The 18099-nt window shown below is 34.4% G+C and overlaps 2 protein-coding genes across 2 annotated transcripts; both read left to right on the top strand.

Annotated features, from left to right (window-relative positions):
* Positions 1 to 2526: 2526 nt before the first annotated feature.
* On the top strand, positions 2527 to 3070 carry LOC112086677. Its single transcript, XM_024155661.1, has one exon. It carries the CDS (start codon positions 2582 to 2584, stop codon positions 2702 to 2704), a length of 123 nt encoding a protein of 40 aa, XP_024011429.1. The 5' UTR covers positions 2527 to 2581; the 3' UTR covers positions 2705 to 3070.
* An 11223-nt stretch (positions 3071 to 14293) lies between these two features.
* Positions 14294 to 15376, top strand: LOC18008901 (transcription factor TCP1). Its single transcript, XM_006391443.1, has one exon. It carries the CDS (start codon positions 14294 to 14296, stop codon positions 15374 to 15376), a length of 1083 nt encoding a protein of 360 aa, XP_006391505.1.
* The last annotated feature ends 2723 nt before the right edge of the window (positions 15377 to 18099 follow it).

The raw sequence follows: 18099 nt of genomic DNA, 5'->3' as shown, positions 1-18099 counted from the left end.
GATAAAGTTTAGATAGTTGTTCTCTTTTTCATTTTTCCAAATAATAAATTTTGATATAGTAAATATATCTTACTTTCATAGAACATTATTATCTTAATGGAATGTTTTATAAGACAGTACATTTTTTCCATAACAAATTGTCATAACACCAACAGAATGTTCTATCTCAACTTAGTTTTCATAATTTTCAAGAAGTATATTTTCTTGTACTTTAACTAATTTTCAAGATATCTTGTTAATCTTGTCATTCACATTAGTACATGTTGTATAGTTTTAGAGTTAATTCAATTACGACTAATAAGTACAAACCTAAAACTGTATTAGTTTAAAAAAATTATAATTATGGAGCAAAATTACAAAGGAACTTAAACCAATAATTGTATTGTTCAGAAATAACATATAGTAATGAGTTGACTTGAAATATCTAGCATTCTCAATCAGCAACGGCCGGCGGACGGGTTAGTGAGTTGAAAATGACAAGAGAACGTAGAATGTGTTAACTTTTTAAATTAAGAAAAGTACACTAATCAGCAATGTGAAGAGGTTTATAGTCAAAGATAATCAATTTGAGAATGGAAATCTTCTTGGCCCGTCGGGCTACGTGTGCAACTAATCACGTGCATCGTAGATAATCTATTTCCAAATATTATTAAACGTAATTATATTGAACGTGCATCGTAGATAATCTATTTCCAAATATAATCTTATACTGAACGAGTAATTAATTCACTCTGTATTTGCATTAACGGAATATCCTGGATGTCTTTTGAATATTTGTTAAAACAAAATCTGAATATCGGCATAACTCGAACTCTTTTATAGAAACGTACGTATTAAAAATTGAATGTTCGTAAGATGTCTAATTAAAGAAAATATCATAAGAACTACAAACAATGTGGATAACTTATCCAATATAATTTAGAAAATTTGTGAAACAATTAGTTTGGGTTAGATATAGGTATCCATTTAAACAAATTTCATATGTTCACCAATTTGGATAAGCTATACTCCGTATTCGAATATGAAATTTTTGACATTTTGAAATGGAGACATCTCAAAAGACATCAAATATGATCAAAAGTATTGGATAATTTTTCCAACACTAAATTGACCTCTTAAGAGTCCAACTCACAAAAATGAGTTGTTTTCATAGTAAAAGTCACTTACTTTGTTTTTTAGTATCAATCTAATTGAGTTTTACATCAATTACACAACAGACTCTAAATATGATGATACAGATATTTTTGACAATTTAACCGATTGATGCAAATATTTTGATCGATCATTGTAATTGATATTAACTTATATTCCTAAAACCAAAAAAAAATATTATATTGCTTGCAAAAATAGTGATGCTACATCTTTGTATTAATTAATATAACCGACGTTAGCATTGGTATTAGTTTTGTGTTGATGTCATAACTGTACGTAAATTATGTTAACACTTGTGTCACTTGATTTGTATATATATATAATATATGTGAAAGTTTTCTTACCTTTTCAATGTATTTTAAAAACTAATACAAATGCAACATCGCTTATATTAATTTGTATTTAGGTTTCGATGTATTTAAAGTCATATGTTGTTGATGAATATAGAAATATAAAGTTCCAGATTTACCGCTGCTGACAGCAATAATCGGGTTGATTGGTGATCACTTATTAAAGCATTAAGGACTAGTATACCGCTTTGATGGTTACCAACGAGATAAAAAAATAGCAACGTTATTTTATATCTCTTTATCGCTATTCCTTACTTTTTATAATTATTGCGTTATCATTTACTTATTTATTTTCCTGCTAAAAGACTTTTACGCTCTGCTAAAAGAGTCTTACCGCTTTATATCACCAATCGGACTCATAATTACATAGATTGCTGAAAACATGTTAATGTCTCACTATATGTAAATTTTTCTTTTTTTTCAAGAAAATCATCTTAATGAATCAAACCGTTGTTATTTTAATAACCAGATCATTCAGATCTTGGGTTAATTGGTTAGACGAAGGGTTAGAGATGTCAATGATAATCGATCCAACACACGATGACAAGGACAGCTTCCAAAGTATCATACAAGAGAGAAAAAACATAATGCGCGTGGGGTTGCTTAGATTCCTTTGTAATCTTGCTACTTCTTAGAAATGTTGACATGGCATATCCTTAATTAAGAGAGAGGTAGAGAGAGACTATTAGTTTCGAATATAAATCTCAAGTGCCCCTTTTTCTTAATATACAAAAGACTATATAATGCATCATGCATGATAAGAGAAAGTATGGGTTACAGTTTCCTTGTTACTTGTTTTTTTTTAATTTAAATAATCATCTATAATGGGTATGATGTATAGAAATTTCCTACGTATACATGTATGTAATATATATGTGAGTATATATAAGTTAAGTCTTACTCTCTTTACACAACATCTTTTTGTGCTAAGGAATCTATTTCTCTCCCTCTCACTCACACATAAACTCTTCTCTCTCTCTCTCTCTCTCTCTCTCTCTCTCTCTCTCTCTCTCTCTCTCTCTCTCTCTCTCTGTCTCTCTCTCTCTCTCTCTCTCTCTCTCTCTCTACAGTTTGTAATCATGAAAGACACCAAGAAGAAGACTCCATGCAGCAAAAAGCTTGGAGGATATTTGAAAGAGCAAAAGGGAAGGCTTTACATCATCAGAAGATGTGTGGTCATGCTCATTTGTTGGGATGACTAAATACTTGCGGCTCCTCTACATATACACATCAGTACTAGACAGCATCTTGTGCACACAATTTATATCTATATATTGTACTACAACAGTTTGATTTGAAGAAAAAGAGTCGGATCTTTTGTGGCTATATGCGATGTGAGAGGAGTTCATGAGCTGGAGATATAACGGTTTCAAAGCATTCATGAATGACGACATATCCTGATGTCTCCGAGGTTTTTGTCGAATATGGGTTTAGATAATAGTTAGATCATCTTCTTTGATGTTAGTGTATGATATAAAGTAAGGAGAGAAAAGTATGACCATAGTTTGTAAAGGCATATAGAGTAATTGTTAGGGAACTTTCGTTTTCTCCGCTAACTCTCTTCCAAGTCTTCCTTGTTGTTATGATACAACAAGGATAATAATATTTCTTGCGAAGTAATAAATATGAGAAGAGTACTTAATCATTGGATGTAATAAAAAACGATCCAAAACTTTTAATATATATAGTACCTAACACAGTAACACGTACTCAGGCGCAAAGCAGATATCAAATTCTAAGTGATATCGAAAACCCATTTCCGTAATTCAATTTAAAAATATCAGATAGTTTTTCTTTTGGGGTTTAAAAAATCAGATAAAATTTCTAATTTGTGAATAGAAAATGATTTGGCATTTACGAATATGAAAGGAAATTCAGTATCAATCATATCAAACTTTTTATCATATATATATTGCCCCTATTTTTGAACCTTTACAAGCACATGTGTTTGTTTGGACCTACCAACTTAAATTCAACAAAACTATTAAATGCGACTGTTTTCATTACACACTAACAATCAATAGTTTAAGATTTTCATTTATTTTTCTTAGAAAAGTAAGTGTATATATCATTGGCTGGAGATAAAAAGGCATTTCAGGAAAAATAACAAGTCATGATTTGTAAGGGAAGAAAAAAAAAAAACAGTTTAGCAAAAAAAAAGAGAGAAAAAAACAGAGAATCATTGATTAGTCATTACTGTTTTGCATTGTGTCTTATTACCGAGTTTGGGTGATATGTAATGAGATACAGTGCACTACTTCATACTCAGAACTGACAAGATATTCAAGCCTGACCAGTGAGAATGTGCCGCGACTTAGTAAAAGTATAGTCTTACTGATGACAGCTTTAATGTCTGCCCACGGGCAAATGCCTATGCTCTTGGACCCATACACCATCAGATCCGATCGCCACATCATCTCCTATTTGCATTTCACGTAGGACCCATAACTTTGCGATGAATTAGACATTCTAGTCACGCTTTAGTTAGACTTATGCTTGAGACCGAAAGAGAGATTAGACGAGAATAAAATTGGTAACCACCGTTTTGTCAATACGATTGTGAGTTTTGGTTTATCGCGATGGGGTCACTTGTTTGTGCAGTCAAAGATTGATTATGTTAATCATTTAAAAATACGTTCCCAAATTGTGTATAATTACATTTAGCATTTCTCATCTTTTCAGCTTGATTGTAAGTGTTCCGATTTTAATTAGTAGATTTTATTGTCTATTGAATCTACGCCTAAAATATTGGTTTATAATGGTCAAAATTCACTCTTCCTGAAAAAAAAAAAAGTTCACTCTTCCTCTTTGGAAAATGAAGTGCATATATCAGTTTTTTTTTAGAAACCAGGTTTTCGTTGTCGTAGAATACAAATACTCAATATATCATTAGCTAAATTGTTTAACCACTTTTCAAATAGAGAAAGCGACAAAGTAAAATGACAATGAGCAAACAAAACAGGATGATGAATTTCAGATCTACCAATGAATGTGTAGATGCTAGTATTTTCAAGGACACATTTCCTGTATACGCAGTCTTCATCATTTCGCTGAAATCAAATTTCTTTTTACTTCTTCGTCTTGATTTTGTAGCTCGCCCCAGCTAACGTAGGTTTGCAATTGCTCTCTTATTGTCTTTGTCGCATAATATTGACAAGAACAAGGCTTATATATATATATATATGTATATATATATATAACAAATTTAGCACAAATAAGAACTGTTTATATTCAATCATATACTATATAGAGGTGTTATCAAATTTAAGTTTTTAACATAGAGGGAGTCTTAATACTAGTGCAAAATTGAGATGAAGTTTCAAAACTAGTACAAAACACCTTAAACTCCAAAATGTAGCATAAATTGGAAGTGTTCAAAGAATTTTTGTCCATATTTATATAAAAGATGATAAAAAAAGGAAAAAACGAAAAAAAGCCAACATATGTTTCGTTGATCGGACTGACACCATCAACAACTTCATCTTGGTCTCGTTGGTTAAGCATGGTATGTTCATTTTGAATATAGGATCAAGTAATAGATATAAATTAGATTAAAAAAAGGTTATTTAGATATCTAAAATATGTAGGACCGTGAAAATCTGATTAAAATCACGAATAGAAAATATCAATATTATAAACGTTATGTTAAGGTAAGAGATTAAAACAAGAGTTAGAAAACCGATTGAAAACAGACGAAAACACGGAGTCGAGATATGATCTCTTTCCTTAACTCAATAAATCGCCGGTACTGTGTGACCGTATGGTGCGATTTTTGAATCCCAGGATACAACCGTGATGAGACTATTACGCAACACCCGTAGAATCTGCGAACTGAAATTATACTATGCTATAGCTCTCGAGACACTTACGATATTAAGACGAGAGGGATTTGCTGGAAAGAATTATTTGCTGTGTGTTTGATGTATTCGAGAATTCGATGATATAGAATGAGAAAAGAGGGCGTCTATTTATACTGGAAGGTTCAGCTTGATCCGCAAGGAATAAGCTTTGGCAAAAAGGAATATTCATGAAATATTCTCCTTTTCCGCAAGTAAAAGGATTCAGAAATCTTCCGTTATTATCTGGACGCAATCTTTTATTTCCTAAGATTTATCCTTTCAATATGCAAAAATTATTTCGCAGAAACTAAGAAGCCCACGACCAACACCCAACTATATAGAGCCCAAGAGCCCAAGAGCCCAAGAGCCCTAAGAGCCCTAAGAGCCCTAAGAGCCAACTAAAAAATGCAACGAGCAACAAGCAACGAGCAACGAGCAACGAGCAACGAACACGAGCCCGAGCCCGGCACCGGCGGCGGCGGCGCACATAGGTATTTTTGCATAATGTCCTTTTATTTTCACAATGCTGTTGACCCTTATTGTGAGAAGACCATATATATGAAAGAGATTTTTCTCCTTGGTGAGCAATGTGGGACAAATACACTTCCACTAAACTTCCACTTTTAGTTATAGCCAATAGGAACATTTCATTTACATAGGCTCAAACCCAAATCTCAAATGAATTTATAAGGCCCATTTGCTTATTAAACTTCATTTCTTATTCCCAAACAAACTCAATATTACAAGTCCAAATGCTTATTAATATTGGGTTACAACAATCCCCCACATGAATAGAAATGACTCTATACATATGCAGACTCGATAGACTATGTAGACTAGACTCAAACTAGACTACAGACTCGACAGACGGACTTTTCGAGAGTATAAGCGAAAACTAACTGTGTCTGAGGAAGTAGCGTTTTTCAGCCTTGAACTACTCATTGTTAATATCTGTCGGATTTACTCTCCAGGAAGTGAACATGATGTCTTGAACCACCCGGATTTTGGTGTAAACCAAATCAACAGATACAACTCATCTTCGTCTTCTCGTAGCATTCAGTTCTCTATTGTGTTCATTGTGGCCTTGAACGTGCCTGGTTTATCATGAGTGAACTTGGAGAGTATAGCCTTGTCTTCTTTCTCCTAGCAACGGCTTCATTTCACATTCACTAGGTGATTGCCAAGTACCTGTCACATACACAGAAAGTATCCTGTTATACTCTATATACATGTATATGAAGGCTATGGTCTTATCTCATTAAAAACCATAAAGCTTAACTTTACATAATTACAGGAAGCACTGTTTATCATCATGGAAATTGACAGTGCTTTTCTCAGATTCTGCTTGATTTAGTTGTCCCTTTGAACCAACCTCTTGGGATCTCCAATCGCGTAGGTGGGGTTTCCATCAAACATCCTCTTTCGTGATAGGCAATAAGCCCCATTCCCTTAGATGATTTAATGATTTGATCTCGCGGCAAGCTTTTGGTGAACGGATCCGCTAAATTTTCTGCTGACTTAATGTAATCAACCGTGAGTACACCACTTGAGATCAGATGCCTAATGGTCTTATGTCGTCTTCGTATGTGATGAGACTTGCCATTATACAGACTATTCAGTGCCCGAGAAATAGCCGACTAACTATCACAGTGTATATGTAATGCTGGCACTGGTTTTTCCCACTTCGGGATATCTTCCAGGAAGTTCCGAAGCCACTCTGCTTCTTCGGCTGCTTTGTCTAAAGCTATGAACTCTGACTCCATGGTTGATTGGGCCAGGAGTGTCTGTTTGGAAGATTTACAGGATACTTCTGCTCCAGCGAGTGTAAAGACATATCCACTTGTGGATTTGGAATTTCTAGAATCTGAAATCCAATTGGCATCACTATACCCTTCTAACACTGCTGGTTCTTTACCAAAGTGTAGCCCATAACTCTTAGTGTGTCGCAAATAGTTCAACACTCTAGTTATTGCTTTCCAATGAGCATGACCTGGATTACTTGTGTATCGACTTAACACGTTTACCGCATGCGCTAGATCGGGTCTTGTACAATTGGTCAAGTACATCAGACTTCCAATTACCCGTGCATACTCCACCTGTGAAACTGGTTCACCTGTGTTCTTGGTTAGGTGAGCTTGCATATCCATTGGAGTTTTTGCGGTTCCATTCGAGTAGGTCTTAAATCTCTCTAGGATCTTTTCAGCATAGTGATCTTGAGACAGAGTAATTCCATCTGAAGTTCGAATGATCTTAATCCCAAGAATGACATCTGCAAGTCCCATGTCTTTTATGTCAAATTTTCCATTGAGCATGTTCTTGGTTTGTTGAATGATATCTTTGTTACTGCCAATAATCAGCATGTCATCTACATACAGACATAGTAAGATGTATCCGTTTGGAGTACATTTGTAGTAGATGCATTTATCACATTCGTTAATGCTGAAACCATTTGACATCATCACATTGTCAAACTTTTCGTGCCATTGTTTTGGAGTTTGTTTCAGTCCATACAATGATTTCACGAGTCTACACACTTTGTGCTCTGGACCCTTAACCTCGAAACCTTCGGGTTGTTTCATGTATATTTCTTCTTCTAAATCACCATTTAGAAAGACAGTTTTAACATCCATCTGATGGATTTCCAAGCCTCGCAAGGCTGCTACACCAATCAATATTCTGATCGAAGTTATTCTCGTAACTAGAGAATAGGTGTCAAAGAAATCTAGACATTCTTTTTGTCTGAATCCTTGCACCACCATGCGTGCCTTGTACTTATCTATAGAACCATCAGCTTTCAGCTTGGTCTTGAAGATCCATTTACACCCTAGCTAGTGCTTTGAACCCTTGAGGTAAGTCATATATCTCATAGGTATGATTCTGCATTATAGAATTCATCTCACTATTGACAGCATCCTTCCAATAAGGAGCTTCTGTGTAAGATCTCGGTTCATTCTCGACAAGAAAGACCATCATGAAATCTTCACCAAAAGATTTTTCCTTACGAGCTCTTTTGCTTCGTCTAGGTTCATCTTCAACCTATTCTACTTCCATCTCATTTACAGAAGTAGTCACATCTCTTTCTTCACGAGTGCGTTTAGTAGTTTGCTTATCCCTATATGGAAATATGTGTTCAAAGAAAGAAGCATTCCTTGATTCCATGATAGTATTCACTTGGACATCTGATACATCTGACTTATGTACCAGAAATCGATAAGCACTACTATTGTGAGCATATCCGATAAAGATATAGTCCACAGTCTTAGGTCCAATTGTGACCTTCTTTGGAGGTGACACTGCAATTTTTGCTAAGCACCCCCACACTCTCAGGTATTTGTACGAAGGTACATTACCTTTCCAAAGTTCATACGGTGTTTTGCCAGTTACCTTATGAGGTATTTTGTTGAGGATATAATTTGTGGTGAGCAGTGCTTCCCCCCCACAGAGTCTGGGGTGTCCCAGATTCCTGCAACATTGCATTCATCATCTCTTTCAGAGTTCGGTTCTTTCTTCCGCAACTCCATTGGATTCAGGTGAATAGGGGGCTGTAGTTTGATGGATAATTCCGTTTATCTGGCAAAACTCATTGAAAGTTCCATCATATTCTCCACCCCTATCACTTCTGACTATTTTGATGGTCTTTGCCAGTTGCTTTTCAACTTCGAGTTTGTACTCTTTGAATTTGTCCAAGACTTCATTTTTACTACGCAGCAGGTATACATAGCAGTACCTTGTACAATCATCAATGAAAGTTACAAAATACTTTTTACCACCTCTTGATGGTAGATATTTTAAATCGCACAGATCAGTGTGGATTAATCCAAGAGGTTCGGTAGTTCTTTCAACATAAGGTGATAGTGTTTTTGTGAGCTTTGCTTGGACACAAATTTCACATTTGTCTTTGCTAATTTTGCACTTTGGAATCATGTTCAAATTCATCAGTCTTTGAACTTGTAATTAACATGTCCTAAACGTTCATGGCAAATATTAGAAGACTCGACCACATAAGCAACTAGGTTTTTATTAATTAAATCTTTAGAATCAGGTACAACTTTGTTTTTCTTCAGGATTGTCATTATATACATTTTGATCAATCCTGACTTAACATAACCTTTTCATATGAAAACACCATTCTTCCTAAGTATCAGCTGGTCAGACTCAAAGTTGATTGCAAAACCATGCTTGCTCATTAGAGTACCAGAGATCAGGTTCTTCCTCATGTCTGGAACATGCTTCACGTTGTTCAGAGTAACCTCCATGCCTGAAGTCATCTTCAACACAACTTTTCCAGTACCTTCAATCTTGGATTGTGAGATGTTTCCCATCTTTAGTTGATCATCAGTCTTGCACTTCTGATAGGTACTGAACATCTCTCTGTCAATACAGATGTGTGTGGTAGCACCTGTGTCATACCACCACGCCTTGGGGTTCTCTTCCACCAACTTAGTCTCTGTAGCCATTGCACACAGGTCTGCTTCAGTCAAGTGAGCTTGGTTGTTCTCAGACTTAGCCTTTCGACGACACTCTGAAGACTTATGTCCAAGCTTGTTGCAGTAGTTGCACTTCCCATTGAACTTGTTCTTCATGTGTGCTTGACCTTGCTTCTTGAAGCTAGTGTTGTTTCGTGGAGGAAACTTGTAAAGCACAGCCTTGTTGGATGGTTTGCCTTTGCCCTTTTTCCTGTACTCAGCCACGTTTGCAACATGGATCATGATCTGAAAATCTTCTTTTCCAACTCTGTCACGTTTTAGTGACTCATTCTGCAATCTGGAGATCAGATTTGCCAGAGACAAGGCCTTTTGCTTGTAATCAAGATAGTTCTAGAAGTCTGCCCAACTTGGAGGTAACTTCTCAATGAAGCAGTTCACCGTGAATGTCTCACATAGCTTCATTCCTTCAGTCCTAATCTCTTGAAAGATTAGTTCCAGCTCGTGCACTTGTGGCATGATGGGACGAGAATCCACCATCTCAAACTTGAGGAGTTTCGCTGTAGCGAATTTCCCAGAGCCGACATTGTACGACTTGTACTTCTTTTCCAAAGCATCCCAGAGTTCTTTGGAAGTTTTGACCTCACTGTACACATCAAACAGCTGGTCCACCATGCGATTCTTGATGTGCCCTTTGCATAGGAAGTCTGAGTGCTTTCATGCTTCAACGGTAGCCAGAATCGTAGCATCTTTGTTTCCTTCTGGCACTGTTGAGGGATCCTCTGTGAGGTACTTGCTCAGCTGCATTGACGAAAGAAAGAAGTGCATCCTTTCTTGCCACTGCTTGAAGTTCGAACCATCGAACTTGTCGGGCTGAAGTCCTGCGGTTACTGACGCTGGCATCCTGACTTCACCCGAGCTTCCATTGGTAGTCATGTCGACATCACCGTTACTCATAGTTGAATCTATTCACAGAAGATAATCAAAGTTAGTATTGAGAACCAAAATTCAAATCAGCGATTAAGACGTTTAAGTCGCTATGAACAGCGTTTTCCAAAAAGGATTCGCTTTAAGTTTCCACAGATACTACCAATTGTTTTAGAAGATTCGTCTTTAACAGATAAAAAGTTCTACGAAATAGTTAAGAAACTTTCGCAGACACTTTGTAGATCGATTTTAAAAACTCGTTTTTTTTTTCAAAACCGTTTATAAAAACTGTTTCGCAATATTCAATCCGATTCAAGCGATAAGCAGGAAGCGGATTTATTGAGTTAAGATTGTATGACCGCGAAAATCTGATTGAAATCACGAATAGAAAATAGCAATATTATAAACGATATGTTAAGGTAAGAGATTAAAACGAGAGTTAGAAAACCGATTGAAAACAGACGAAAACACGGAGTCGGGATATGATCTCTTTCCTTAACTCAATAAATCGCCGGTAATGTGTGACCGTATGGTGCAATTTTTGAATCCCAGGATGCAACCGTGATGAGACTATTACGCAACACCCGTAATAGAATCTGCGAACTGAAATTATACTACGCTATAGCTCTCGAGAAACTGACGATATTAAGATGAGAGGGATTTGCTGGAAAGAATTATTTGCTGTGTGTTTGGTGCATGTATTCAAGAATTCGATGATATAGAATGAGAGAAGAAGGCGTCTATTTATACTGGAAGGTTCAGCTTGATCCGCAAGGAATAAGCTTTGGCGAAAAGGAATATTCACGAAATATTCTCAAAATATTCTCCTTTTTTCGCAAGTAAAAGGATTCGGAAATCTTCCGTTATTATCTGGACGCAATTTTTTATTTCCTAAGATTTTTCCTTTCAATATGCAAAAATTATTTCGCAGGAACTAAGAAGCTCATGACCCACACCCAGCTATATAGAGCCCAAGAGCCCAAGAGTCCTAAAAGCCAACTAAAAATGCAACGAGCAATGAGCAATGAGCAACGAGCAAGAGCACGAGCACGAGCCCGAGCCCGAGCTCGGTACCGGTACCGGCGTACGTAGGTGTTTTTGCATAATGCCATTTTACTTCCACAATGCTGTTGACCCTTATTGTGAGAAGGCCATATATATACAAGAGATTTTTCTCCTTGGTGAGCAATGTGGGACAAATACACTTCCACTAAACTTCCACTTTTAGTTATAGCCAATAGGAACAGTTCATTTCCATAGGCTCAAACCCAAATTTCAAATGAATTTATAAAGCTCATTTACTTATTAAATTTCATTTCTTATTCACACACAAACTTAATATTACAAATCCAAATGTTTATTAATATTAGGTTCCAACAAAATACCTATAAGAGCTGTCCATGGATTTCAAAATCTACCATGGAGGCATGGACTTCAAAATTTTGTTTTATAAAATATGCTTTTATCATTGTATACAAAATTTAATAATATGTGTTTTCTGGTCAGATTCGAATAATCAAACAAACCAACAAAATCATTACCCATACATCATACATGCATATATTTGTACGTCTAGATTTTTACTTGCTGTACGTATAACTCATATACATGTTATGGATATTTAAAAAATCGAGACAGATCTAAATCGGTGTGGACTATGGATCTTCCAAATAATTTGTCCACTCCTACTTCACTTTTGGAATTAGATCGCAAATTATTCGTTAATACTGTAATTGATCCCTTATATTTATATTTAACCTATTGGGTCGTAAGTTTTCTAGTAAGAAAAACTTCAGCAGCCCATCAATATACCCACAGAGCCCATATTCTATGGTTTTATTCTCCCTTTTCTTAGTAAATTGATTTACTACGTGATTACTATTTTATATCAATTTTGTAATTTTGCATAAGGTAAACGTTTAACGATTTCAAAAATTTAAATATTAATTAAATTTATAAAAAAAATAAAGAAAACAAGTCAACTTTTTTATAAACTCATCAAACTCATAAGTACCCAAACACACATAAATTATTCAACGTAACTAAACCCAGGGTAGAAACATAGTTTAGATTTCTATAAATTAAATAAAAAAAACTCAAAACTAAACCCTAAATCTCAAAAAATAATACCCTAGATCCAAAAATATTAAAACTAAAGTTTAAGTCCAAAAACTAAACCATAAATGCTAAACATATACACTAAAATCTAAACCCTCAATCCAAAAACTAAAACGGTAAAACTCGAAGTAGTTAGCTCCTCCTCAAACCAAAATTTTTAACCTCAAAACATTAAAACTGTTTCCTCAGCTTATAAAATATTCACTCTTGATTTAGTTTTAGAAGAAAATTTTCTCAAATTGATCTTTTAATGAAAGCCATCGTATTTCTAATTATACTTTTAATAATCTTATAGGCTGAAACTTTATATTTTCTATTGTTTTGCAAATAAATTGTGTTGTGACCACAATTAATAAGAACAACCCTTGACTAATAGCTAAGGACGTCAAAAGAAAAAATCTAAAAACGACAAATCCTTTCACAATCTTTATGCAATCGTACGGGGAACCAACTCAGGTCACATTAAAGCTTCTATTTTCCCTTTTGACAAAACCCTAAGAAAAAGGATAGTGTTTATGTTATATTACACACCCTCACTACATATATTTCCGGATATAGAGTTTCTTTTAACTTTCACCCACAAACAAAAAAAAAATCTGAATTTTTATCTCCATGTCAAGTAGGAACACTTGGTAACCGTTAAATAAACTGTAAGCCTGCAGATCAAAATTCAAAAAGAAAAGCAGATATTTTTCTCAATAACAAATGGAAAGAAAAGCAGATCTTATTTGAGATCCAGACAAGAATAAATACTGTACATTTCAAGAACATCGCTTTGAATCCTCCTGATTCTTTATCATCAAAATGGAAACAAATCCCTTCACAGGTCGTTTTCTGTTGTTGAATTTTTAGATTTATGGACCAATATTTCTCAATTTTATGGGCCATGTTTATCAGAGGTATATTGTCATTGCCAAGACTACATACGAAGGTACATACTTGTATATGTATACGTACGTAGTAAAAGTAGATTCTAAGATGATACTAAAAGTAGTTTGAGTTTGAGGTTAATTGCCAATATATAAGCTCATTAACCAGTTCCGGATCTAAAACTGGAAACCCTAAGAAAAAAATTGTAAACCCTAGGCTAAAATTAACCTGTAATTGAGAGAGATAGTGAAAAAACGATATTTCTAAGTCAGACGCGAAATCATCTTTTTTCAAGCAGATCTTCAATTAACAGACACAAACTCATGTCTTCATCACTCTATAGCGTTTCTTGTTACACATCTCTCTCATGCATACACCATTAATATCTCTATTGCTTTTTTTGTCTTGGTGTGAGAATTGGACGCCTCTCTCTCTTGTTTCTGGGTTTCTTCTTTTCTCTTTCCTCTCTTTAGCTGATTCTATCTTTTTGATGATGTGAAAGTTGGGGTTAGGTTTCTGAAAGAAAACCCATATGGTTGAATCTTGATGCTTGGTTCTTGATTCTTGATCTTGATATTCTTGATCTTGATTCTTGAAGCTTTTTAGCTCGGTGATGTCTTCTTCCAATAATGATTACAATAATTGTAATAACAGTGGAGTGCACCCACTATCTCTTTATCTAGCTTCACTCTCCGGCCATCAAGGCATCATCCGTAATCCCTACAGTCATCAGCTAACTGCATCTCCGGCCAAAATGGTATCAGCAGTGCCTGAGTCTTTGATCGATTACATGGCGTTTAACTCAAACAATTCTGTGAATCAGCAAAGTTTCGAGATTCCTGAGGTGTCAAGGGAAATCAAGAAGGCGGTGAAGAAGGACCGGCATAGCAAGATTTACACGGCACAAGGGCTTAGAGACAGGAGGGTAAGGCTTTCTATTGGGGTTGCTCGCCAATTCTTCGACCTACAGGATATGTTGGGGTTTGATAAAGCCAGTAAAACATTAGACTGGTTACTCAATAAATCAAGAAAAGCCATCAGAGAGCTTGTCCAAGAAAAAAAGCTCAACAATGATGATAATGATATTGGAAACAATGGAGGTGATCTGGAAGAGGAAGAGGATGTTGATGACGATGATGATGCCAACAAAAGATTTTTGTATGGTTCGAGTCCTGAGTACTGTGAAGAAGACGTGGTATGTGAAGTCAAGAAGGCAGAAAAGAGAAAGAAGAAGAGTGACTCGAGCAACATATCTTCAAAGGGTGCAAGAGCAAAAGATAAGGGAAAAGCAAAGGAGAGAACAAGGCAGATGGCCTATGATCATCCAGAAACCTTCTCAGATATCACACATTCTGAAATCATGGACCCATTCAAGAGGTCTACAATCTTCAATGAAGGAGAAGACATGGCACATCCTTTCTACAAGGAAGCAATGGCAGAGTTTAATAATCAAGAATCTATCTTAACCAAGACGAAGATCAACCTTCCAACGAATATGGATCAAAGTTACAATCAACATTATGGGACATTTCTGTTGAAAGATCAGAGGTCTAGCAGCAGCTATAATACCATTCTGCCTCAAAATTTGGATTTTGATTATGATCAAAGCCCTTTTGTTGATCAACCCTTTTGTGCAGTCACCGACACAAATTTCCCCAGAGGTATAGTTTGGATTCAAGACTCTTTTCTAGCTTAAATTATGATTCATATGTCTTTGCATTCCAAAATATGTTTATTCCTTTTGTTTTAATCTGGCAGGGTTCCCATAAATATTGATACTTTCGGAAGACATGGCATCAAATCTAAAACATGTAAGCCAAAATAATCCTTTAATTATTCCTCTTGAATGTATATTAAAGTTTATATGTGTTATTTTTAACATGTTATTCGCTTTTCTGTGTCATTGATCAAGATTCAGTTTGTCTACCTTGAAATTTCTTAGCTACAATTTTCAAGTGGTATTGTAACCTTTAGAGTATATTGAAGATGAATCAGCAAATGATTTATAGATATTTCGTCATCTTTATTAGTCCAATCAAAGATCCATAATTTCTATTAGGTACTACATTCAATCGTTCTTAAGACGAAACCATTTGCAGTTTAATGTGGTTTCATTTAAAGCTCTATATTAGGTTCGTTTCCTCAAACCCTAATTTCCATTAGGACCCACAAAATTAAACATGCATGACAATAATGAATAGCGAGGATCATATACAAGTATCCACATACACACATGTAATGTTTGATTAATTGCAAATTGAAGTGAAACTGACCGCTAGTGTAAGGACCGTGGAACCGTGCCTTTGGTTATGATTTGGCCATCCAAATATGTGAAGGATAGATCTTAGTTTTGATATAATTGGCGTTTAAGTTTTGGTTTGATATATATATATATATATGCTTTTATAGATAATTAATTGGTTATTAATTAGTGGTGTTTTTAGTGTATATGGCTTTATTGGAAAAAAAGGATTGTTAACTTCTACATTTTCGAGTAAAAATTTCTTAAGGCTTGTTATGTTAAACTCCTTTGACTAAAGATGACAACTAATTTTATGATTTTAGTAGTTACCAAAGGAAAGTTCAATGTTCAGAAGTGATATTTATAGATCTATGTTGCTTATTACTTAAGAATTGTAAACATTTACCACTTTAAGATATTCATTTCTATTTTTTATGTAATTTAGAATATAGTCGGAAAATTTGCAAACGCTATTCAACTCTATAATACAATATCTGTCGACCAAAACTTGTTTTAAAATCAAGATGGCTGATCAGCTATTTGAATGTTTAATATTGTAGCTTTAAAAGAAAGGTTCAAGAGAATGCTGCAATGATTTAATTTTCAATCAATTTTATATATTATTATAATAAGTAATAACTAGCTATGTAAATAAGATATACATAATTACTTGAAAATAATTTTTATGCTAAAAACTGACATGTTTTACCAAAACAAAATCCAATCAAAATGAAACATCATAACTATAGCTTGGCTGATCTCTTATTTGTTTTTTCTTTCATAATTGTCAATTTCTCTAAGTATAGCTCATATTGCTAACTATTATAAAAAATGCATAATGGACCATCCCTTCAAAAGAACGATACATGATGACCTTCACACACACACACACACACACATATATATATATAACGTGATGATTTTCGTCTAACTTTGATAGAAACCCGCTAAATTTGATTTAACTTAAGAAAAACTTTCATAACTTCAATGCTTTAACTGGTCCAATTCCAAAAGAAATTAAATGTGGATATTGCTAAATCTCTACAACTTAGCTATGTGGGTGAACAATCTCACCCGTGGAATCGCCCACGGTATGTGTTGATGGAGGAAATGTGATTGTATTTTTTTTAAAGCATTTTGTCACAGAGAACATAATGCTGTGTCCTGTGTGGAAAAAAATGTCATTTGCAACATATGGATCATTAGAGACTAACCCTTTTAAAAAGTATTCACTATAAATTAAATAGATTAAACGATACGAATTTCATTGAATATATCTTACCTAAAGACTACATTAAAACGGAGTATATTGTGTTTATACGAATCATTCTTAAAAAAAGAAGGAAATGCATGCTCTCTAAAATTCTGAAAACAATATACTAAAACAAAACTTACGCAGCTGAGAGATAGAGATAGAGAGTCAGAGAGATAAAGAGAGAGAGCGAGAGATACCTTTAACAGTTGTTTCTCGTTGATTCAAAACAGAATACAATTCTGAAGCAGAGAAAATAACCTTGTCATATTGAAGACATAGACAGTATAAGCCTTCAAAAGAAAGTTATTAGATATAATATAAGGGAGAAATAGAGTAGAAAGGAAAAGTGAGGAAGACTAGAGTTGGTAATGGGTGTATACGAATTTTCAATCTATTATTTTCTTTGTTAATTTTGAATTCTCGACTTAGGAAGGGAAAAAAAATTGAAAAAACATTTTTTATTTATAAAATGAAATCCGATTTTTCCTTGTGTTTTTTACGCCAGTATTGTTAAAAGTAAAACTTAAAACAGGTTCAAAAAGTTTCTTTAAAACTAAAAAAATACATTTTATGTGAATGTATCCACTAGAAAACGACCAAAACTATACAAACTAGGACTAGAAAACGATCAAAACTATACAAACTAGGATGAGAAAGAGTTCGGATGGATTAGCTTCAGTTTCCTGGTTTACTAAATATAAGTGGAATTTAATTCAGTCTAACTAAGTAAAAAATATTAAAATTTATATATAGTTAAAAACTTGGTTGTAAAAGTATCCAAGTCTAATTATTTTTATATGAATAATAGTCTAAATTTTCGTTATTAACAAATAGTACTCTTAATCTAAATCTCAAAGTCTAAACTTAAAACACTAAATCTAAACCTTAAAGTTTCAAAAATAAACCTTATATCTTATATCCT

Source organism: Eutrema salsugineum, unplaced genomic scaffold (genome assembly GCF_000478725.1).
Source record: "Eutrema salsugineum unplaced genomic scaffold, Eutsalg1_0 scaffold_9, whole genome shotgun sequence".
In the NCBI taxonomy this organism is placed as follows: Eukaryota; Viridiplantae; Streptophyta; class Magnoliopsida; order Brassicales; family Brassicaceae; genus Eutrema; species Eutrema salsugineum.
Note: the sequence above shows the minus strand (reverse complement) of the source record. Positions and strands in the feature narration are given on the sequence as shown.

What these genes read in the sequence shown, in the direction of transcription:
- LOC18008901 (XM_006391443.1), top strand. Translation starts at nt 14,294, where the DNA reads ATGTCTTCTTCCAATAATGATTACAATAATTGTAATAACAGTGGAGTG.
- LOC112086677 (XM_024155661.1), top strand. Translation starts at nt 2,582, where the DNA reads ATGAAAGACACCAAGAAGAAGACTCCATGCAGCAAAAAGCTTGGAGGA.